Source organism: Zingiber officinale, chromosome 10A (assembly GCF_018446385.1).
Source record: "Zingiber officinale cultivar Zhangliang chromosome 10A, Zo_v1.1, whole genome shotgun sequence".
Lineage (NCBI taxonomy): Eukaryota > Viridiplantae > Streptophyta > Magnoliopsida > Zingiberales > Zingiberaceae > Zingiber > Zingiber officinale.
Genome location: NC_056004.1, coordinates 54,899,708 through 54,924,060, shown reverse-complemented (window position 1 = coordinate 54,924,060; position 24,353 = coordinate 54,899,708). Strand labels below are relative to the sequence as shown.

The 24,353-nt window shown below is 33.3% G+C and overlaps 1 protein-coding gene across 1 annotated transcript in view; it reads left to right on the top strand.

Annotated features, from left to right (window-relative positions):
• Positions 1-24,105, top strand: part of LOC122027010 (protein PLASTID TRANSCRIPTIONALLY ACTIVE 14-like) — a 29,721-nt gene extending 5,616 nt beyond the window's left edge. The window contains exons 9-13 of the mRNA XM_042585803.1: positions 12,452-12,523; positions 23,052-23,157; positions 23,257-23,457; positions 23,569-23,611; positions 23,681-24,105. Coding sequence (XP_042441737.1) covers positions 12,452-12,523; positions 23,052-23,157; positions 23,257-23,457; positions 23,569-23,611; positions 23,681-23,759 — 501 coding nt within the window. The 3' untranslated portion in view covers positions 23,760-24,105. The remainder of the gene's footprint in view (positions 1-12,451; positions 12,524-23,051; positions 23,158-23,256; positions 23,458-23,568; positions 23,612-23,680) is intronic.
• The last annotated feature ends 248 nt before the right edge of the window (positions 24,106-24,353 follow it).

The following is a 24,353-nucleotide window of genomic DNA, read 5'->3' as shown; positions in this document are numbered from 1 at the left end:
GGTTATGTTTGTGAGTTTGAAAGAAGTTTCAAGTGTTGAAGCTGTAAGGGGCCAAAAAAAAAAGAAAAAAAGAGGATTTCAACTTTAAATCTAACAACCGACAAGGAAATAAAAGAGAATTTTTGAAACGTTTTCTATGTCATTTCACTAAGAGAATTACACAATATATTCATATCAAGAATTATCAAATCCTTTAATCCTAGATCCCTTAATTCTAAGGTCTAATATAGGAAGAAATGGGTCTTGGGGTAAATTCCTAGAAGGTACAAAATGTAAGGATCTAGTGCGCTAAATACGTGAAAAGTGCAGCGGAAAACTAACTAGATCTTTTCTAGAAGATCCATGCGAAGGAAAATCATATACTAAGTTTGATGAGAGGGGTTATACCTTTGTTGCGTGCCCTGCACAATCCTGGCAACAACTTTTTTTTGGATGCAGATCTCAGTGCGATCAAGTGGCCTGCGATCAAGTGGCTTGCCTCTACGACATCTACATGAACATGTTCCGTCCGTGTCACGAACTCATGATTTGGAGAAGAACCACCACTGTGGTGCTAGCCACACATGGAAGTTCGACCATTGAAAGGATTCGACCATGAGGATGAAGAGGAAGAAGAAGATGGAGAAAGAACACACGAACATGTTCCGTCCGTCTCACGAACTTACGATTTGGAGAAGAACCACCACTATAGTGCTAGCCACACATGGAAGTTCGACCATTGAAAGGATTCGACCATGAGGATGAAGAGGAGGAAGAAGATGGAGAAAGAACACAAGTCATCCACCAAGTGAATACAAAACCCCCTTTTGTATTCATTCACCCAATTAGTCTTAATTGACATTAATTGCCTTAATTGACATTAATTCTCCATTAATCCAATTAAGTTCTCCGGTAATCCAATTAAATCTTGATCTTTCCTATTTCTTGGTGAATTCGGGTTCTCATTGATCCTCATCAATCTGAAGACTCCATGAGTCTAATTCGAATTGGACTCAATCCAATAGTTGGATCGAATTGAGTCTAATTCAATGATCTTCCTTCTTCAATGCATAATTAATCTCCATTAATCATCTTTAATGGGTTGGGTTTTAGCATATTGGATTAACCAATTAACTCAATAAAGATATTAACCCAATATGTCTAATCATCTCATAATTAGCTCTTGGGCTAATACTAACAATCTCCTACTAGCACTAGCACTAGCAACACTTTAGATTAACCTATTATTCTAAAGATCCATAGTACTTTAGTCAAACAAAAATAATTCCATCTCCAAAATAACATGTTCTTTGTGTGTGACTCAATAGTCTCTCGTAACGTTGACAATGTATCCAAATCAACATTGTAGATATATAAGTAATGAGTGACATCTAGTAATGCATCATTGCTACCCAAATGACGAGAAAGTCGAGATCCGACCTAACCTGTCCGTGGCTATTATCTTGTATGACTCAGTCCCTCTATCTTTGATATTTAGATTGATCAATAAGGCATAAACCGTATCATCCTCTTATCAATTTTTGTGTTTCTTGATCTCTAAGTAGACACACTCATACAAATAAGCTCAATATCTCATATTGACTCAATTTGAACATGTTCATGCATTCTTGTGTCCTACTAATCAAAGAGCCCACAGATATTACTTTCGTCATGTGGAAGGAATAAATCCCATTTACATCACTCACATTCCTTTACATAACTCATTGCATACCCAATGATCGACTTTATAGTTCACTATTAGCTCCAAAACTAATCATGATGACATTTATGTGGGATAAGATCCATATTATACCTTATCTTGAGTTAACTTTGGCTAATTGCCCAAGACTTAGTATAACTTAGGTAGGCAACGTGTACCAATTGGACAATATCCATATTATATCTTATTTTGAGTTAACTTTGACTAATCACCTAATACTTGTATAACTTAGGTAGACAACGTTTACCAATTATATCCTATGTAACTATTGTATCATTGGGTGAACAAGACTATTTGTTCTTTTGCCCATCTTATGAAATCCATATTATAACTCATCTTGAGTTAGCTTTGGCTAATCACTCAAGACTAGTATAATTTGAATTACATCGCATGAGATATACCTCTAAGTTCTCAATCCAATTGAGGTAACTTAGTTAAGTCACACCCAAAGTCCAATAGTCGGACATCACAATTATCCTATCGCACTCTACCAAGATAAAACGAGTCACTTTGCTTTGGCAAAACCTAACTATAAATGATCGAGGTAGTAGTGAGTACTAAACTTTGATAGGTATATGAAAAGGACGTAATTATGATAGCTACACATGTATCACATACATTCATGGCATATCATGGCATACATCAACATATATGCTAATTAAACATGACATGGTTATGGCCCCATCAACTACGATCTTCTCAAGCCAATGAGAAAATCGAAAGGTCAACCTAGGTCTAAGCATCTTCTCCAAATACTTCCTTTGTCATCATGTGTTGTTGTCCTTCTCTCCTTTTCACCATCGTCTAGTAGACTTGTTCTTTCTCTAGTTTGTACATTACAAAATCTAAAAAAAATCTTAAGTTACATTCGAGGGTAGTCTAAATTTACAATTGGAATGAAAAAAAGGAGAGGTACGATACGCAGGCTGTATTATGAATTACAACATACACACAGTTTCAATCACATTGGAGTTCTATAACTATGCACCATGTCATATAACATTCACAATATCTTTATGATAAAGTCTACTATGATTGCAATAAAGACTTATGAACCGCAACAGCATGGTGGCCCCGCTAGCCTGTTAGCGGGCGGGGGTCAAGGGGGCAGCGCCCGGAGGGGGGGGGGGGTGAGAGGGCAGCGCTCCCGATGCAAAATAATTTTGCATACTCAACCTTTGGTCGAAATCTTGCGGTTCAAAATAGTGTTTTGGCCGAGACCTTGTTGTTCACAATAGTTTTTAGGCCGAGACCTTTGGTCGAAATCTAACTCATAATCATGCAGATCATAGTAAATCTCTCTTACAATTTCTATATCACATATAAAAATCTAACTATAACTTTAGTATATGTTTTCACAAGTGACTCTGATACCATTGTAAGGATCTAGCGTGCTAAACACGCAGGAAAGCGCAGCGGAAAACTAATTAGATTCTCTCTAGAAGATCCATGCGAAGGAAAACCATATACTAAGTTTAATGAGAAGGGTTATATCTTTGTTGCGTGCCCTTCACAATCCTGGTAGCAACTTTCTTTGGATGCAGATCTTAGCGCGATCAAGTGGCCACGCCTTTACAGCATCTATATGAACACGTTCCGTCCGTCTCACGAACTCACAATTTGGAGAAGGACCACCACTATGGTGCTAGCCACACATGGAGGTTCGACCATAGAAAAGATTCGGCCATGAGGATGAAGAGGAGGAAGAAGATGGAGAAAGAACACAAGTCATCTACCAAATGAATACAAAACCTCCTTTTGTATTCATTCACCCAATTAGTCTTAATTGACATTAATTGCCTTAATTGACATTAATTGCCTTAATTGACATTAATTCTCCATTAATCCAATTAAGTCCTCCATTAATCCAATTAAATCTGGATTTTTCCTCTTCTTTGGTGAATTCGGGTTCACCCAATGAGTTCAACTCATTGATCCTCATCAATTTGAATTGACTCCATGAGTCTAATTCGAATTGGACTCAATCCAATAGTTGGATCTAATTGAGTCTAACTTAATGATCTTCCTTCTTCAATGCATAATTAATCTCCATTAATTATCTTTAATGGGTTGGATTTTAGCGTATTGGATTAACCAATTAACCCAATAAAGACATTAACCCAATATGCCTAATCATCTCATAATTGGCTCTTAGGGCTAATATTAACACAAAATGACTTGTTGGGTGCCTAATCTCTCCAATGTAAAGGGCCATTGCGCTAAGGTAAATGTCTCCCGTGATTTATCTCCTTGCATAGTGTGGGGTTGTCTGGAGGGGTCGCTAAAGTGACGATTTCACCTTTTGTTCTAATATAGGAAGAAATAGAACCAAGGATTAAAATCTCATGCAAAGTCGGACGAAACATTTTGTTCCGCCCATCGACTCGACATAGAGCTCGACATCCTTACAGTCTCCACAGTCAAGTTTGAGAGTATGGCGGATGAATCGACCATGCGACCATGGCGGTGGGGTCACGCGACCCTCGTGGCCGTGCCGGAGGTCGTGTTGTCCGGATTTTAATTACAACGCAGAGTTTTTTTTTCTAATTAAAACTGAACTTAATTTGATTATCTTAATCAATTTCTAGCTGTAATAGTGACAATCCAAAGAGGCTTAATTAAATCCTAATAAAATTATCTAATTAATTATATATTTTATTTATTTTAATTCTAAAAATATATAATTAATTAATTAATTATTTATTTATCTATTAGCTATGTTATTAATTTTTAATGGATTTAATCAATCCCTAACTTAAATAAATAGACAAATATATTTTTTAAAATCTTAATCGAATTATCCTATTAAAATATATAAATTTATTAAAAATTTAAAAAAATTCTAATAAAATTTTATATATTCCTAAATCCCTCCAAGGGTGTCGCAATGACCTTCGCGGGTCATCGCAGATGCAATTTTTTTTGGCTTTAATTAATTTTTTATTTTTTAAATATATATTTTTCTTTATAAATAAACTATTATTAATAATAGTTATATAATACTAAAAATTATTTCAAAATTGTTAAATAATTTTAAAATTTAATAAATAATTTATAAAATAATTTATTTTTTAAAAATAATTTTAAAATTAAATATAAATTTAAAATAATCTAAAATTTTTAAAAAGTATAATTTTAAACATTTCAAATAAATGTTTGAATTAGAAATTTACAAATATATTCAAAAAATAATTGAAGATTTTAAAATAATTTTATAATTATTTTAAGCCTTTCAAATGATTTTATAATTTTAAATTTAGTTTTGAATTCTAAGAATTATTTATTTTTAAAATAATTTTTATAAAAATTTGATAGACATTATCTTATGAAAAAATATTAAAATATAAATTCAACATCTCAAAATGTAAAACATATTTAATAATCAAATATTAATAAAATAAAGAGTATTTAGCCTTTCCTATTATTTGAGTAGCCAATCCAATTTGCATCATTATAGGCAGTCAAATAAAGAGTAAATTTGGTAGGAAAACACAACCCGTGAGTAGATGACCCAATTAAGTATCGAATAATGCGATGAACTGTAACAAGATGAAGATGTCGAGGTGATTGCATAAATTTACTAACTATATAAATAACATATGAGATATTGGGTCTTGTGATTGTTCAGTAGATAAGACTACCAACAAGCTACTTATATAAAAAAGCATCAGACAAAAGCTTGGCTTTATCTTTTTAGTATTTCGCATTCATCTCTATTGGGATCAACAGTAGCATCCTTTAAACCAACTAGCCCAATGAGATCTTAGATATATTTATGTTAATGTAAGAACAAATCATGATCTCAAAAGTGAATTTCCTGCCCCCAAAAATGTGTGAGATACTTAAGATCTTTCATTTTAAATGTACTATGCAATATATTTTGAAGCTTAGTGATCAACCCATTGTTTACTAGTGATGATAATATCATCAACATAGACTAAGAGATACTAATGGTTGTCTTGTGAAAGACAAGTGATGAATCATGTTGACTTTTGTGAAAGAGAAGGTGAGAAGAGTGCTGCAAAACTTCTCAAACTAGGCTCTAGGTGCCTGCTTCAACCCATACTAAGAGTGTCTTAGCTTGCAAACTTCATTAGAAGCTGTCATTGACATACCGAGTGGAAGTTTCATGTAAACCCCTTCCCTAAGATCCCCATTCAAGAAGGCATTGTTTACATCTAATGTAGAATGGTTCTCACCATGGTTATTTTAGCAACTAATGTGAATGTTTCTTCATAGTTGTGGCCATATTCTTGTTTATTGCCAAGAGCAACTAATTGAGCTTTGTATCTATCCAAAGACCATTACACTTGAGTTTCATCGCAGATGCAATTTTTTTGACTTTAATTAATTTTTTATTTTTTAAATATATATTTTTGTTTATAAATAAACTATTATTAATAATAGTTATATAATACTAAAAATTATTTCAAAATTGTTAAACAATTTTAAAATTTAATAAATAATTTATAAAATATATTTTTTTTAAAATAATTTTAAAATTAAATATAAATTTAAAATAATCTAAATTTTTTAAAAAGTATACTTTTAAACATTTCAAATAAATGTTTGAATTAGAAATTTACAAATATATTCAAAAAATAATTGAAGATTTTAAAATAATTTTATAATTATTTTTAGCCTTTCAAATGATTTTATAATTTTAAATTTAGTTTTGAATTTTAAGAATTATTTATTTTTAAAATAATTTTTATAAAAATTTAATAGACATTATCTTATGAGAAAATATTAAAATATAAATTCAACATCTCAAAATGTAAAACATACTTAATAATCAAATATTAATAAAATAAAGAGTATTTAGCCTTTCTTATTATTTGGGTAGCCAACTCAATCTACATCATTATAGGCAGTCAAATAAAGAGTAAATTTGGTAGGAAAACACAACCCATGAGTAGATGTCCCAATTAAGTATCGAATAATGCGATGAACTGTAACAAGATGAAGATGTCGAGGTGATTCATAAATTTACTAACTATATAAATAACATATGAGATATCGGGTCCTGTGATTGTTAGGTAGATAAGACTACCAACAAGTTACTTATATAAAAAAGCATCAGACAAAAGCTCAGCTTTATCTTTTTAGTATTTCACGTTCTATTGGTATCAACAGTAGCATCCTTTAAACCAACTAGCCCAATGAGATCTTAGATATATTTATGTTAATGTAAGAACAAATCATGATCTCAAAAGTGAATTTCCTGCCCCAAAAAATATGTGAGATACTTAAGATCTTTCATTTTAAATGTACTATGCAATATATTTTGAAGCTTAGTGATCAACTTTACTAGTGATGATAATATCATCAACATAGACTAAGAGATACTAATGGTTGTCTTGTGAAAGACAAGTGATGAATCATGTTGACTTTTGTGAAAGAGAAGGTGAGAAGAGTGTTGCAAAACTTCTCAAACTAGGCTCTAGGTGTCTACTCAACCCATTCAAAGAGCGTTTTAGCTTGCAAACTTCATGAGAAGTACATACCGAGTGGAAGTTTCATGTGAACCTCTTCTTTATGATCCCCATTCCAGAAGACATTGTTTACATCTAATGTAAATGACAAGATTTAGAGGATGCAATCGCAAGAATGGTTCTCACCATGGTTATTTTAGCAACTAATGTGAATGTTTCTTCATAGTTGTGGCCATATTCTTGTTTATTGCCAAGAGCAACTAATTGAGCTTTGTATCTATCCAAAGACCATTACACTTGAGTTTCACAATATAGACCCACTTATTACCAATGGGCATAACAATTGGATGATAAGAAACAATGCCCCAAAGTATGGGTTTCCTCATGTGCTTGAAGTTCTGCTTCCATTGCTTGTCACCAACACTCATGTCCCATAGCCTATTTATGACAAGTGGGAATGGAAATAGAAGACAAAGTAGTAGACATAGTCTCAGGGGTTGAAAAATCATACCTTTTGGGAGGGTTGTGAGGTCTAGAGCTTCTTCGAAGTGAAGGTGGATTATTGGAAACAGGATTAGAAGCCGCGGAAAGTTATGGAGGAACCTCAATGAGACATGTAGGAGGATTAAATGCCTGAGGAGTTCGTCTACGATAACCATAACCAGGTTTAAAACTTGGAACTGGTGTTGGTGACTTGGGAAAATATGGGTCTATTGTTTGCTAAAGAAGGGCAGATTTTTTTTTTCTTAAAATAACATTCCTAGAGACAAGTTCGACGGGAATGAGAATCATAGCAAAGAAATCATGCCTGATAGATTGGGTGGTAAGTTTATTTCTTTCATGTGTAGGAAAGTTAACAAAACAGACACATCCAAAAATATGAAAATTGGAATAATTTGGTGTATGCCTAAGCAAATGAAAGTAGGGAGAATCGTTGTTCAAGTTAGAAGACGGTGATCTATTAATCAAATAAATAGTAATAGACAAAGCTTCATATCAAAAATGTGAAGGAACACATGACTCAATTGGAAGAGTGCGAACAACATCAAGAAGATGACGATATTTCTTTCAGCCACACCGTTTTGTTGTGGACTGAAAGGATAAGAACGTTGTGATATGATCCCATGACTTTGAAAAAAAATAAAATTCATTCGACATATATTCACCACCTGAATTAGATTGCAAGATTTTGATTTTGACAGGAAATTATGTTTCAACTAAAGCATGAAATACTTTAAATAGAAAAAACCTCACTTTTAGACCAGTAAAATATACTCAAGTAAAGCGAGTGAAATCATTGATAAATATAACAAAGTAATTGTAATGTTCATTGAGAGATTATAGGGGCAATACCCCTTACATTAGTATGTACGAGTTCAGAAGGTTTGGCGGTGCGATTTTTATGCAATGGAAAAGGAAGTGTTTTGCTTTTACTAGGTTTACAAGATGCACAGTTAACAATATCATTATTAGAAGAAGTTGAATTTTTATTTCCAGGTAAATCAGATTTAAGCAAGACTCGAAGTACATGAGAATTAGGGTGCCCTAAATGTCTATGACACACCTGATTATCACATTGAACAATATTACAAGCAACATAATTTGACACCGGAGAAAGATCGGAACAAAGGAAAGAGATGCCCCATTTTAGGTTCTTTCGTGATCATCTTCTCGGACACATGATCATGCACAAGACAACCACAATTTGAAAATTGAACATTACAATTGTTGTCAACTAATTAACCGACAAAATTAAGATTACTGGATAGCTTAGGAGACACAAAAACAATATTTAAAGAGACTGAAATATTACCAACAGCTGTGATAGATATGGAATTGCCATCGACGGTATGAATCTTAAGATCTCTTTTATATTTTCAACATTATTTCTAGTTATGTGATTGGAAGCACCAGAATCAAAATAGCAATGCTTAGTATTAGAATTTTGCGTAAAGAAGAAAGGACAGAAACTATTATTTGTTGGACCATTTCAGGAGTAATAGAAGACTGACCAGGACTAAGGGCATTTGAGGAACCAACTAAGACATTGTAGGCAGTTTCAAATGTCTTTGGAGACCGAGTGGAACAATCTTTGATGATATGCCCTGGTTTCTTACAATAATTGTAGAATTTTTAGTACAATTAGTGGTGTAATGTGCTTGAATACTTTGCAACTTTAGTACTGGATAGTAGTCTTATCTCTTCCTCCTTTAAATCTCCCTTGAGGAGCATAGGCAACCAGCATTTGAGTAGAATATTGAGCTTTTTTTTCCAAAGACAGCGCGTGTAATGAGTCATTGTTCTTCCCTAAGAAGCTCTCCTACACAAATATCCAATAAAGGAATTAGTTCTCAGTGCATCAAGATGGACCTAATTGCTTCAAATTCCTCCCTTAACTTCATTAAAAAATGGTCACGCTGGCTAGTCTTATGCACGCTTTGGATAACAATGAGTCCTTTAGGAGGTACACTTGCATACACAATATCTGTGTACTCAGCCCAAAGATTTGCAAAGGAAGAACTAAACTCTTGGATTGACATACTCCCTTGATTGAGTTGACCTAACTCAAGTTTCAATTAAAACCTTCATGCTGTATTGCTTTGGTTGTAAATTTTCTTCAAGTCATCCCACATTTCTCTGAAGGTCTTATAAGGCTTGAAATTGAGAAGTATGGAGTGTTCCACACTTCCAAGGATCCAAGGCATAGTCGGATTATCCTTTACCTCCCATTTCACATATTTCTTCTCCTTGCCGTTAGATGGAGGATATGTCCCATCAATATGACCCTATAATTTCTTTCCCTCAACAAAGATTTGAAATTGGAATGCCCAGGCAGAATAGTTCTTGCATTATATCGAACATGCAAATATTTAGATTGTTTCAAGGACATGATTCAATCAAAAGTACTAAGAAATCATGTGCAAGAAGAGATCAAGTCCAAGAGAACAGACTAAAAGAATACGAAAAAGAACAAAACACTAAGATCTTGAAACTAGACAAAGAACTAGACACAAGATGAAATGACAAAGAAATAAAAGAGACATTTTGAAATATTTTCTATGTTATTTCACTAAGAGAATTACAATATATAGATATCAATAATTATCAAATTCCTTAATCCAATGGCTAGTATAGGAAGAAAAACAAATGAGCAAATTCCTTAATCCTAGGATCTAATATAGGAAGAAATACAACAATAATTACACAAAGAATATATACAACAATAATGAAAATCTTAGAGAGGTAATCAAGGGATATACAACTATAACAAAACTAATATATTGACAACAACTCCATTATTATTGTCTATTGATCTTCAGACATTTACTGATCCCTTGTTTGGAGTTGACATTGTCTATCCCTTGTTTGGAGTTGACATTGTCTATAAGAATGATAAATTAGTTATATCCTAAATTACCATCTTACTTATTGGCCTAAGTTTGCTTGATGTTATGCACTACCTAAATTGGACTATTGAACCATTGCAACTTCTAATCCAAATCCTTGCCCCTAGGGCGTAGTGCAGATGGTGGGCGTATGATATCTTTGGCGTAATGGCCAGGAGTCGATTTTCAGGAACTGATAACTTGAGATTTATCCCACCATGCGCCTAACGTCTGTACTTGTATTTACCTCTCTTCATATCCGTGGGGCCGATACTAGGGCCCATTTAATGTGTACCTGCCTAAATTGTTCCATCCCCACGGGCTGGAACAAATGGCTAATACAATTGTATTTTCACATATAAATTTGAGGTCGATTTCCAGCGGGTGTGGAAGCTCTGCGGGTTACTTCACCCTTGCATGCGCTACTGTCCTAGGCGAAGTCCTTCGTGATTTATCTGTCTGTATCTAGCCGGGGGGCCGACGATACTGGGCTGGGATGAGCGTTATCACCTTTTGCAACACATAACCCAAAATTTATATTACAAGTTTTAATACATGATCTTACAAGTTTTAATGAAAAGCATCTTCGGAGATAATTCCCACTTATATGAGGTTAATACTTATAGATATTTTATTAAAAACATGTGGGTTCTTGCTTGTTTTCCTCACACTTCCAGATTTTAGGGTAAACAGTTAGCCAATCAATTTTAATATAATATTAAAGTGGGAGATCCTTTGTTCAAGGATGGTTGAAACTATCTTCTCATTAGTTTGTGTTTTGAATTTGGGCAGTCAAGTATACTCATTGGCAGATGAAGGAGTAGTAAGTATATGGATTTAAAAATCAGTCTCTTTCAACCCAAAATTTATATTACAAGTTTTAATACCTGATCTTACAAGTTTTAATGAAAAACATCTTAGGAGATAATTCCCACTTATATGAGGTTAATACTTAATAGATATTTTATTAAAAACATGTAGGTTCTTGGTTGTTTTCCTCACACTTCCAGATTTTAGGGTAAACAGTTAGCCAATCAATTTTAATATAATATTAAAGTGGGAGATCCTTTGTTCAAATCTTGGACGGTTGAATTCTCATTACTTTGTGTTTTGAATTTGGACAAGTCAAGTATACTCATTGGCACACTAAGGAGTAGTAAGTATATGAATTTAAAAATCAGTCTCTTTCCTAATACTTCGAACTTTTAGGATAAGTGGCTAATCAACTAACCTAACATATTTGATGAGGTGATATGTCACCTTTTTCTGCTTCTATAGCTTGCTCCATAAATCTATTTGATTGGGAATTTTTATCTGGATTGGTTTTGGATTAGTTTGGTTCAGTCTTTTACCCAAATCCAATAAGCTAGAAATTTTGGTGATGGCTTTTTTACTGGAATTAAAGTTCGTTGGAACATGGCCTATGCCAAGTCAGATTGAGCTAGTTAGGTCCTTCACACCATCCATAACAAACAAAGGGAGAATCTTACATTATGATTCAATGTTCAAGTTCCCCCTGGGTTGATTTTGGTTAAAACTTAAAAGAATTCCTTGATACTCATATAGGTCAGGCCATGTCAATTTTAGGTCAAAACTATCTAAGATTACAAAAGTTTTCAAGCCAGCTCTAGTTGAAAAGAAGTAATTCTGAGACCTAACTCAACCCCAAATTCTAAGAGAAAAAAAATACGTAAGATCCAGAAAACATACTTTTTCTAGTCAGTTCAGATTTTGCAGTGTTTTGAATACCCCATTTTTTTATGGGTGTGTATCTGTTTATCAGTTTGCTGCTGGACAGTATAGCTTTCTCATTCCTCAAATCTAGGCACATCTTGTTGGTCAATACGTAAATGGTTTAGAACGCTAGTGCCACTATATGCTTGCATGCTACTTGAAATTTCTTTTTACCAAAATACTTCATGCATTTGCAGATGACTATCAATTATATGAGTGGACAGAAGAACAACATTTTCATGGAAAGATATGGCTTTTCATCACCATCGGTAATAATTTTGATTAGTTCTACTTCTGGAAGGCATTGCCTAAGTTTTACTGCTTGATAAAGCCAGCAGAATTCTTCATAAGTGATTATACCCCAGATAGTATAGTGTGATAACTGACTAGTAATTGATGGTAAAGTAGTTTGGGCAGTGCAGTTCGTTTTACCATGAGGCAAATTAGAGCATTTGCTTGCATATTAAAATATTGGTGAATTAGGTTGTGTAGCTAATACAACACTTCAATAGGCGGTCACTTAATATGTTCCCACACTATTTCTGTCCATTTTTAGTGTACATTACTTCATTCGCTTCTTTGCCACACAACAAAGGACAGAGGAAATCAGGATATACTTTGGCACTGGTTTTGGAGTGTTTGAAACCACAACCTCTGCATGCAAATGTGCTGTTCCTGTACTCAGCATAGTAGGTACTACATTTGCAATAATTGTGTGTCCCAACTATTTGGTGTCATCTAGTGAAAAGTTGGCCTATTGATGAAAATGATTTAGCTGGGGTTTTGACAAATAAAATATTTTCGAGGCTTTCAAGAAATAAACACTTTGAAGCCATGTGAAAATAGTATGCATCTGTGTTATAGAACTGAGGTATGCATCTGTGTTATAGAACTGAGGTGGTTTAGTTTATTCCCAAAAGTTGCAAACACCGTTGATTTTGGAAAATTATTAGGATTAATTTTTCCTATGTAGAATCTTTCATCAACGTATATTATCTTATAGCCATCTTGCAGTTACATCCATGTAGTTTCAATGTTCACAAAATAAACTATAGTATCCGTTTGTCTGTGGATAATATGTAAACAATTTGCTAGGCAATTTTTTGTTAAGAAAAATAATATTTTATGCTGTTTGATTGCGTTTTTGAAAATATTTTATTTTGTTGGAACAATGTTTTAAAATAGACTAAAATGAGAGTTCTATTGATATGATAACTTTGTCCCTAACATATTCACTGTTGAATGTTGACATGCCATCTTTATTAGAAAATTATAAATTTATTTTAAACTATTTGGAACGTAAATATATTTATATAGCCAACATATCAGGACAGCTCATAATTGTTGTAATAATACACATAGCAATATATACAATATCAAATAAAAAATAAATATATGCATCAATTGGCACTTATATCTTATGCATACACAATACCAAAACTTTAAGCTTTGTCTACTAAAAGTAAAATGACAAATATGCTATTGACAAAAATGAATTTTGGGCATGAAGTATATGAGACAAAATCAAGATATAAATGATTCTCTTAAGCAAGAGAGAAAATCATGTGTATCTTAACTAAGAGACAATTAAAAGGTAATTTTTGCAATTCAAAATTAGGCAATAAGAAATATCCAAGTTGTAGAAAAAATGCAATCTACATTGCAATCATAAAAATTCTTGGAGGACGTTGCTCACACAAACTCCCTATTGATCAAGTGGTTGCTCAAGATATGGGATCTTCTCCTTCCGGCGGCTAGGCACCAGAGGTTGCTAGATAGATGTTGGCCGACTTGTTTTCTTGGGATGATGGTGTGGCCCAGGCTTATGATTTCTAGGGATGACAATTTTCCCCGTGGGTTCGCGGCCCGCGGGGAAAACCCGAAATGGGGACGGGGATCCCCGATTTATTCGGGGATGGGGACGGGTTCGGGATTTTTTTCGAGGATGGGGCGGGTTCGGGGCGGGTATAGGGATATTGTCCCCATCCCCGAACCCGCCCCGAAAATAATAATAATAATAATATTATTAATATAATAATATTATTTTTAAAAATATTAATAATAATATTGATAATAATATTAATATTAAATTTTTTTAAAATATTAATAATAAAATTATTATTAATATTAATATTAATATTAATATTAATAATATTAAATTAATTTGGGGATGAAAGTGGGGATGGGGCCGAGGATGAGGATTTGATTCCCGATGGTTCGGGTTCGGGGATTCTCCGAACCCGAAAAAGTGGGGATGGGGACGGGGATGAAATTCAGGGGCGGGGATGAGAATGACAAACCCGTTCCCGCCCCGCTCCATTGTCATTCCTAATGATTTCTTTAGGCACTCTAGTCTCAAGAAATCATATACCTGGATAGTGTGGAAGGCTTATGTTCAGCCGAGTCACGCAGTTACATTCTGAATGTTGGCACAATGATGTCTTCCCACCAGAGACAGGCAGAAGTAATTGGAGAATCGATAACGCACTGTCTGTTCTCAGGTGCTGGAGTCACAAGAACATCGGTACTTTGGATTCTCTCCTATTCCGAAGCTTTGGACTCCTATTGTCGCACTATCGAGCTAGGAATAGTAGTTTCTTTGGGGAGTGGTAGTTAGATATTGAGTGAATATTCAAGAGTGCAAACATATACTGATCACTGGGGCTATACTTTGATCTGATGTTGTGTTAATCATAAATAGCTCCCTAGGTTGAGGGAAGGTGATTATGGCAATTGGGCTTGCCCAATCTTGGTTGTACATCTTTTTCTATAGGTTGAATATATTTTTATTTATCCAAAAAAAAATTCTTCATAAATTAAATATAAATTGTCTAAGGATTGGTAAAGTGCAATAATCCATCCGAACTAGACATGTCTAGAGACAAGCATCGCTTGTTGCACATAATCTACAACAATGTCAGAATAAATACAACATCAAATCTAACTAAAGTGCATAAATGCATATTTCAAGAGAAAATAAGATGAGTTATACAATCACAAATTAAAATTTTGAGTCTTATTGGAGTTTCGATCTATGATCGAAATGATATGATTTCGGTACCGTATTGTTAAAGCTATTAGATGTGCCAACTCGTAGCGGGGTGGGCTGGGGCAACCCATAGCGGATTTACCATTTGGCGGGGAGGGTTGTAGGTTAGGTGGGCCAACCCACGAGCTCACTAAAAAAAATAAAATTAAAAAATATATAGAAAAGATTAAAATTTTAAAGTTTGAGTTACGTATTAGGTGGGTCAAACCCACGAGCACATTGAATTTTTTTACTTTAATTTAAGTTTTGGAAATGTTTTTTTTTCAACCCACGGGTCAACTCAAGCCCGTCACGAGCTGACTTCACGGGTCACGAGCCAGGTGGGTTAGCCCTCCTTGTATCCACCATTAATTGGGTTGACCCTCCTTTAAAGGAGAAGTTAGGCAACAAGTTAATTTGTACTCCCTATATGCCTATAAAGAATCAACTTGTGGATGTGTTTACAAAGGGACTTCGCAATGATGAAAAGTAGTCATGGAAATTAGGATAATTTCTGATTGTGTAGGAAAAGAAAAAATAATCATGGAAATCCTTTGATATAAGGATCCAGTTTAGGAATAAAATATATTAATTTTATTATTTTCTAATTTCTATACATAATCTGATTTGGGAATATTTATGTTGTTTACAGATGATATTGTTTCGGTAGATAAAATACATGAAGAAGTAAGTACTAAACTTGAATCTTGGTGGGAAATGTTAGAAGCGAAATGTTTTAGATTTAGTAAAGTAAAAACAGAATATATGAAATTTAAGTTTAGTAATATTAGATGTATTGAGATAATTGTTAAGATAGGAGATGACGAGTTATCTGTAACTAAGAGTTGTAAGTATTTAAGATCATTTTTGTTAAAAGATGGAGGCATAGATGTCTTACATAGAAAACAATCTTGATGGTTGAAATGGAGGAGAACATCAGATGTTCTTTGTGATCGTAAAGTATCTGTAAAACTTAAAAGAAAATTTTATAAAACGGTGATTAGACTTGCTATTTTACTATGACTCGAGTATATGAGAAAAGGTAAGAGTTGCAGAGATAAAGATGTTAAGGTGGATGTGCAGATATACAAGGATGAACATAAAAAATGAATATATTAGCGAGAAAGTTGGGGTGACATTTTCTTGATGGAAAACTATGGGAGACGCGTTTACGATGGAACATGTAACGACCAATAAATGTTTCAGTTAAACGATGTGAAACTATGAGAAATATACATATCAAACGATGAAGAGGAACACTAAAAAAAATACTTAGTTAGCAACAATAAACAAGGTAAAATCTATTTAAATATAAATGATGATAAAGTAGGAGATAGAGCCCAATAGTATAGAAGAACCTATATAGCTGAACCTCACCGAGTTGGATAAGACTTAGTTGTTATATATATAAATGTACAATGCATAGTTGTCAAAGCGTGTGGCGCAAAAAAGCGTTCACGGGTCTCGGGCCTTAAAGCGCAAAGTGCAAAACGAAGCGCACACTTTATGGGAAAAAGTCTAATAAACAAAAGGACTAATATATCTATTAAAAGTCTTTGAAAATCCACATGACCATAAATAAAATATTCTTTGATTAAGCTGTAGATTATTCAAAAAACTAAAAATAAATCAAAAGTCTTTGAAAATGTGGTAGATGAAATATCAAATATCAAAATAATCATCTTTTTCATCTTCATTATCCAAATCTACGTCATCAGCTACATCGCTTGATTTGTATCCATCTATATCTTCTTCTTCAGTTTCATCATTAAGGTTAATCTCTTCTACATTTACATTACTAGTTTGATATGCAAATGATGATGCCCCTTTTGAAGGGGATGCATTTCGAGATTGAAAGTCATATGCACTCTCACTCACCCCAGATGCTCGTGCTATATTACTCCAATGCAAATCTTCACCTTCATAGATAAAATCATTATTATTGTTTTTATCGCTATTATCCAATTTTTCCAACAATCATTCATTACTATCATCTATCTCTCACAAAGTAATATGATCAATCTTATCTTGCATGTCATATCTTCTCCTCAAAGCTCTATTATACTTGATAGATACCAAATCATTCCATTGTTGTTGAGACAACCTATTTCTTTTCTTAGAATGTATTTAAAAAAAAATTAAAAAGTAAAAATAGTTAAGTCTATAATATAAATTTTAATATATATTAAAAAAAATTCTAACTTACATGTTAAAAAACACTCCAATTATGTTCACAGCCTGAAGAAGAGCATGTAAGGTTCAAAATCTTTATTGCAATTGTTTTTAATTCAAACATTGATGCACCATAAGAAGACCACCAATTAGCTCGAAATACAAAAACATATAAGAATAACTTTATTATTGGAATATTGATAATGCATATTATATTATTTATGAATTTACCGAGTGATTTTGAAGTTCTTTGTCTGATAGCTATTGGCAAACCAAAAAGTCCTATTTTCTTATATTTTTCGAATTGATTCGTAATCTTATCCTGTAAATCCTCACCTCTCACCAATCTAGATATGTACTTGTACAAACTCTCCATTTCTGTATCATTTTCTATGTCAAGGTTTGAGTAAAAACACTTTGGATTTAAGAAATATTCGGCTGCGTGCAAAGGTCGATGGAGTTGAACATCCATCTTTTGTCAATGAATTCAAAAATGATACGATATTTTTCTTCCTTATTATTAAATGATGCAGCGATAGCTTCTTTGGCTCTGCCCATTGACTCATAAACAGTGTTTAAAATAGCGATCGAGGTGACCATCTATGCACTGCTTAGGAGGCAGGCATCAACCGCACAGCCTCAGGTTGAGGCGGTGCTTTAGGTGGTAACTCACCTTCTTCTGCCACCGCCATGCCTGGAGTCGCCGCTGTTGTCGTTTTGCCATCGTGACACGTCCGAATGCATGGCTTGGGCCTGATGATGAGTTCGGATGCGTGGCGCAAGCCCAGATGTGGCGTTTGGCATTGCGACGCGCTCGAATGCATCGTGCAAGCCCGACCGTGTCACCTGAGCTTGGCAACAGGCCCGGAAGCATCACTTGGGCCTAACGATAGGCCTCGACGCATTGCTCAGGCCAGTGACACGTCCAAACTCGTCGCGCGGTCCCGACAATGTGTCAGACTTGTCGCCTGACTGAAACAGAATACGCGAGTAAGTTGTAAGTTAGGGTTTAATTAAATTACTTTATGTTAATAATTTGAATCAACTCCTAACTATGATTGGGGTAATTTAAATAAATTTAATTAAAACCTAATAAAATTATCCTATTAATTTAATATATATATATATAATTGTATTTTTATTTTTATATTTAAATATTTAGATTAAATATTTAATTTTAATTAATATATTTGATTAAAGAGAAATATTATAAAGAATAATGATTACTTATAATATTATGTATAAAAAAAGTAAAAATATTTAACCGCTTAGGCATTGCCTAGGCGGTCGAGGCGGTAGCGGTTACCACCCGGGTGCCTAGGAAGTCGAGGTGGTAGGCGGTTACCGCCCCGCCACCGTCCGCCGTCATTTACAACATTGCTCATAAATATAATCCATAGGAGATATATTTTCACCGTTTACCGACCACAATACTTTCACCAATGGACCACTAACTTTTAATGTAAAAACCATATTTTTTTTAAAAAGAAGGTATCAATATCACTTCTGCTACACACTTTCTTAATCTCTTTAGAAAATTGACTATTTGCTCACTTTTAAGATGTAAACATTTTTCTTAGATTTTCTTGTACGTGAAACCGCTTTAAAGTCAAAAAAGAGGTTACGAACGTGTCTTTGCAGTTCTTACCATGTCTCTTTGTCTAGTAAGGTCTCTCATCATGCTCAATACATGTGGTCTGTTATAAATATAACCATTCACCATCAACAGTCGATCATGTAATTTTCTGAGATGAGAAATTTTAAATATATCCTTGAGCAAAAAATCTAAATAATGAACTGCATAGGGAGTCCAGTGTGGAAATTGGTTAAAACAAAGTAAATTTAGTCCAAAAATTAAAAATATGATTCAATTCTTAATTGAAAGTAATATAAATTTAAAATATTACCTGCACTAACATTGCAACTTGTATTATCTATTACAACCTAAACCATATTTTTTTCTCCAATGCAATACATAAATTTAGAAAGTAACTCAAACATCTTGTCAGCTGTGTGAGAATAGCTTGAAGCATCAACTGATTCAACAAATACGCTTCCTTTAGTACCATTTACCAAAAATTTATAAGAGTCCTATTTTTTTTTGTCCGTCCACCCATCTGCCATGATTGTGCATTCAAACCTAGCATGATCTTCGTGGGATTTGAGAAGCGAGTTTGTATTTGTCAACTCCTTCAAATACTTAAGCCTGACTTCATGATATGATGGAGGCTTCATCCTCGATCCAAATTGCCCAATAACTTCAATACAAGACTCAACAGAATCATATTTAACAACAATAAAAGGAATTCCGGCATCATACATCCGTATAGCAAATTTCTCAACTGCAATATCTCTCAACTTCTTTTTATTTTCATCAAATTATCCTTTATTTTTTGCACGTCTTTGTTTGACAATTTCATTGACATTTTCATAAAATAAAGATTAATAGGTCTAGTTTGTTACACTTTTTGCCTTGGACCGTAGGATGGATGCTTGGATGGATATTGGTCGTTTTCCTTTCACTTTAATTTGAAGATCTTTATGTTCTTCCAAAATTTTCAAATCTTCAATATTATCAGAATGAGGAATATCATCTATTTGATTCTTCAAATTATTTATTTTTTTGTATGAACTCTCTAATTTATTCTTTGACATGCCGGGACATTTTGGACATGCTTTTACATTTCTATTGCCTTCAACTAAATGTAGCATGTATCGATAAATTCCGCCATTTGTTACTTTATTACAAAAAATACAATCGACTATATTTGGATTTTTAGGATCCGAACATGTTACATAACTCCAAGCAATATCCTTTCGAGTTGATAAAATTATTGTATTTGACATGATTAAGACTTAAGACCACTGAAATCAATAAATAAAAAAATATAAAATAACAAAACAAGATAAGATTATCAGAATATAAATTTGATTTATATAATTAATAAAATTTATTAATTTTTTTAATATTAAACATAAAATTATGAATATAAATATATAAACTTTTTAATGTTTAATATAAAGTTACGAATAAAAATCTCATTTATATGAATTAATAAAATTTATTAGAATTTTTTTAATTTTAAATATAAATTATTAGAATATAAATATGATTTATATAAATTAATAGTATTTATTTGATTTTTTTAATTTTTAAATATAAAATTATTAGAATATACATTAATTAATAAAATTTATTAGCATTTTTTTTAATTCTATATTTACAATTATGAATAAAAATCTCATTTACATGAATTAATAAAATTTATTAGAATTTTTTTTAAATTTGTAATATAAATAAATATAAATTATTAGAAAATAAATATGATTTATATGAATTAATAATATTTATTTGATTTTTAAAATTTTTAAATATAAAATTATTAGAATATAAATTCAACAACAACAACAACCAAGCCTTTTTCCACTAGGTGGGGTCGGCTGTATGAATCCTTTTACGCCATTGAGCTCTATCTCCTATTATATCATCATCTATATTTAAATAAATTTTATCTTGTTTTATTGTTGCTAACCAAGTCTTTTTTGGTCTTCCTCGTTTGATATGCATGTTTATCATAGTTTCACATCGCCTAACTGGAGCATTTATTGGTCGTCTAAGTACATGTCCGTACCATCTTAAACGTGTCTCTCGGAGTTTTTCCTCAATAGATGCAACTCCGACTTTCTCTCTAATGCTCTCATTTCTTATTTTGTCCATCTTCATATGCCCACACATCCACCTTAACATCTTCATCTCTGCAACTCTCATCTTTTGCTCGTGTGCTCGAGTCATAGCCCAACATTCAGCTCCATATAACATAGCAGGTCTAACTGCGATTTTATAGAACTTACCTTAGCAGCTCCTAAGAATATAAATTAATTAATAAAATTTAATAGAATATTTTAATTTTATATTTAAAATTAGGAATAAAAATCTCATTTACATGAATTAATAAAATTTATTAGAATTTTTAATATAAATTATTAAAATATAAATATGATTTATATGAATTAATAATATTTATTAAAAATATTATTTTAAATATAAAACTAGAATTAATAAAATTTATAAATAAATAATTTTAAATATATTATATATATATTTTATTAAGGTAATTTAATTAGGATTTATAAAAGTCTATTCGAATTATTTCCATTTAAGAGAGGAGTTGTTTGAATTAATTAATTAAATATAAATCTAAAAAAAAAAACTTCGTTGTCCTATAGCTGCAGTAACTGCAATCATCGCAACACGTCCGATGTCGCAGGACGCATCGCGGAACGTGGTCGGCTGCGCTGGATGTGTTGATGCTTGTGGTAGTCGGCAATGCTGGGGGCATCACGACGTGCCCAGCGTTGCCGGAGGCATCCCGTGATGCTTTCGGTGACCCCGGAATCATCGCAGGAAGCTTCCGACAACCCTGGAAGCGTAGCAGGATGATTTCGGCAGTGCCGGACACGCCCCACGACGCTTCCAGCGGCGTCGATCCCAGAAAATGCAAAAAAAATAACTGAATGAGAAAGAAAATGCAAAAAAATAAAATCTTATCAATGATCGAGTAGACGCTTCGATAAGTACGAGAGGTAGACGATCTGGCAGTGAACACGAATTGACATATTGATTAGGGCTTTAAAGAAAAAAAAAGAAGGAAACTTAGCTGTGCTCGCAAAAGCGCAAGCGTGTGCTTTTGCACAAGGCACAGGAAGCAAGCGCTTCCAAGACCTCGTGCGCTTTCGAGGTCTCGGAAGCGCAAGGCTTGCACCTCGCACGCTTTTTCTTCATGAGCTGGGTGTTGAGATGTTAACAATGTAAATGAATTTGAATTGCTAATAGTTTGAAACAAACTCAAATAAAAAATGTTACGTGTAACAAATGAACATGCCACAAACAATATTATCGTATCAATAAAATCCTCTTTCATTTAAAACATTGTTGTCATTACTATGAGTTTACAATCTTGCATATGCACTAAATGTAGAAATATCTCAAACAAATTTTGGTGCAACAGTAAAGTTATTACTTTGTGACCCAAAGGTCACAGGTTCGAATCATGAAAACAGCCTCTTGCAAAAACAGGGTAAGGCTGTGTACAATGGATCCTTCCTCGGACCCTGCATGTTGGGAGCTTCGTGCATCAGACTGTCTTTTTTTTTTTTTTTTTTTGTGGTTCTCTAGATGGAGAAACCATTTTTTAAATTTGACATGAGATGTGGATTTCATAATTATACATGAGCTTTTGTCTGTTTCTTTCCATAAATAAATTGCAGCCCTGTGATTCCATGGGCGAGGGTTCATGTTTTATTTTTATCTGTCAACATATGTCCTCGATGATATCTAGTCATACATGAAGGATTATCAGTCCTGTTAACAATCAAATTTGACGTTGAATAAAATACTCTTTTCTTATACAATTTGAAGTCTATCGTATTTATATGGTTAACTTTTTTTTTTAGAAGTCTTTTTTCTTCTTTTTAGTTATATCTATTTTGATCTTTCTTTGTTCTTGTACTTCTATTTGATTTTTGTTGGAAGACATTCTAGCTACAGGTGATTTCATATTCTGATAAATATGTTCAAATTCTTATAATTTTTGTAGAACCCTTGGGATGTCATAAATTTCACAAGTAATGCCAAAATTCACTTGGATTCCTATTTGTCAGCCTTCAACATTTCAGGATTGCCAGAAGAATTCTATCACAACAGTGAGGACAAATGAATTCACATATCTCCTCGATCTTACATGCTCAAGCATTCGACTTTCCTCCCAAGTTCTTATGTTAACGTCATATTTCTGTATATAGCAATCTTGTCCAGTGGAGGAGACAATAACTTTGTTGATGGAGCAGTCATCGCAGCTGCACGGACGTTACCTACTTGGTCTGATGGAGATGTTCCTCCAGTCCCAAGCATCGAAAGGAGATCTGCACGGGAATTACAAGAAGATTGCTATCAGTTGTTGGCAGATTTTCAAACGACGTTAGAGCAGGATCAACAAATATTGGGTAAATTGAAGCCCATCACAGTTGCAATTTGCATATATTTTTAATCGTATGAAATCTTATTAATCGGTAATATCTTTCTCATCTGTTCATTTATTCTTTGTGCATTTTCAGATGCCAACCCTGATGCTAGTAGAACACGCGAAGCTGCCATTAAGTAAATACTCCAACTAGCCCCCAATGCAGTTGATTCTTGCACCTGTGTACTTATTCTTCTTTCTTGTAGATACCGATTGCACCGAAAGCTATTCCTCAAAAAGGTCATTCAGGCATTAGAAATCTACCAGGAAAGCATACTGTTCTGATTGCACACAGGAATATGCAATGGTTTCAAATGCAAAATTTGCTTGAATATCGACGCTGATATTTGTTCAACTAAGGCTCCATGAAAGTGATGGAAGTGAAAGAGATGAGTAAGCAACTGTTCCAGCGATGGTTGCATCAGAATAGGGAGAATGAATCTCACCTAAACAATGAGAGTGGTAGAATAGATAAACTAATGATTGTTTCAGCTATTTCTTCATCCCATTTTTCGTGCTTCTAGTGGTGTTATTCATTCAACTCTTGATCTCAAACAATGAATGTAGTTTGCTAAAAGTTTGGTTTCAAAAAGATTGGACATATCAAATAATTATGGATTGATTGTCTTTACCTTCTTCATAGTTTGTATTCAACATTCAAACTTTGTTTTGGGAACAAAATTGATGGCGCCTTCATGCTAAATAAGATTAATTTGTTTAACATAATATGCCTGCAGGGTGCCATTATACTGCACATAATAAAATACCTAAGAGACCAGGGCATATTAATTTTTGTCATAAATTAATCTCGTCTTAATAAAAAAATATATTGAAATATTTAGCATTGTAGTAAAAAATTTATAATACGCATGGTATGGT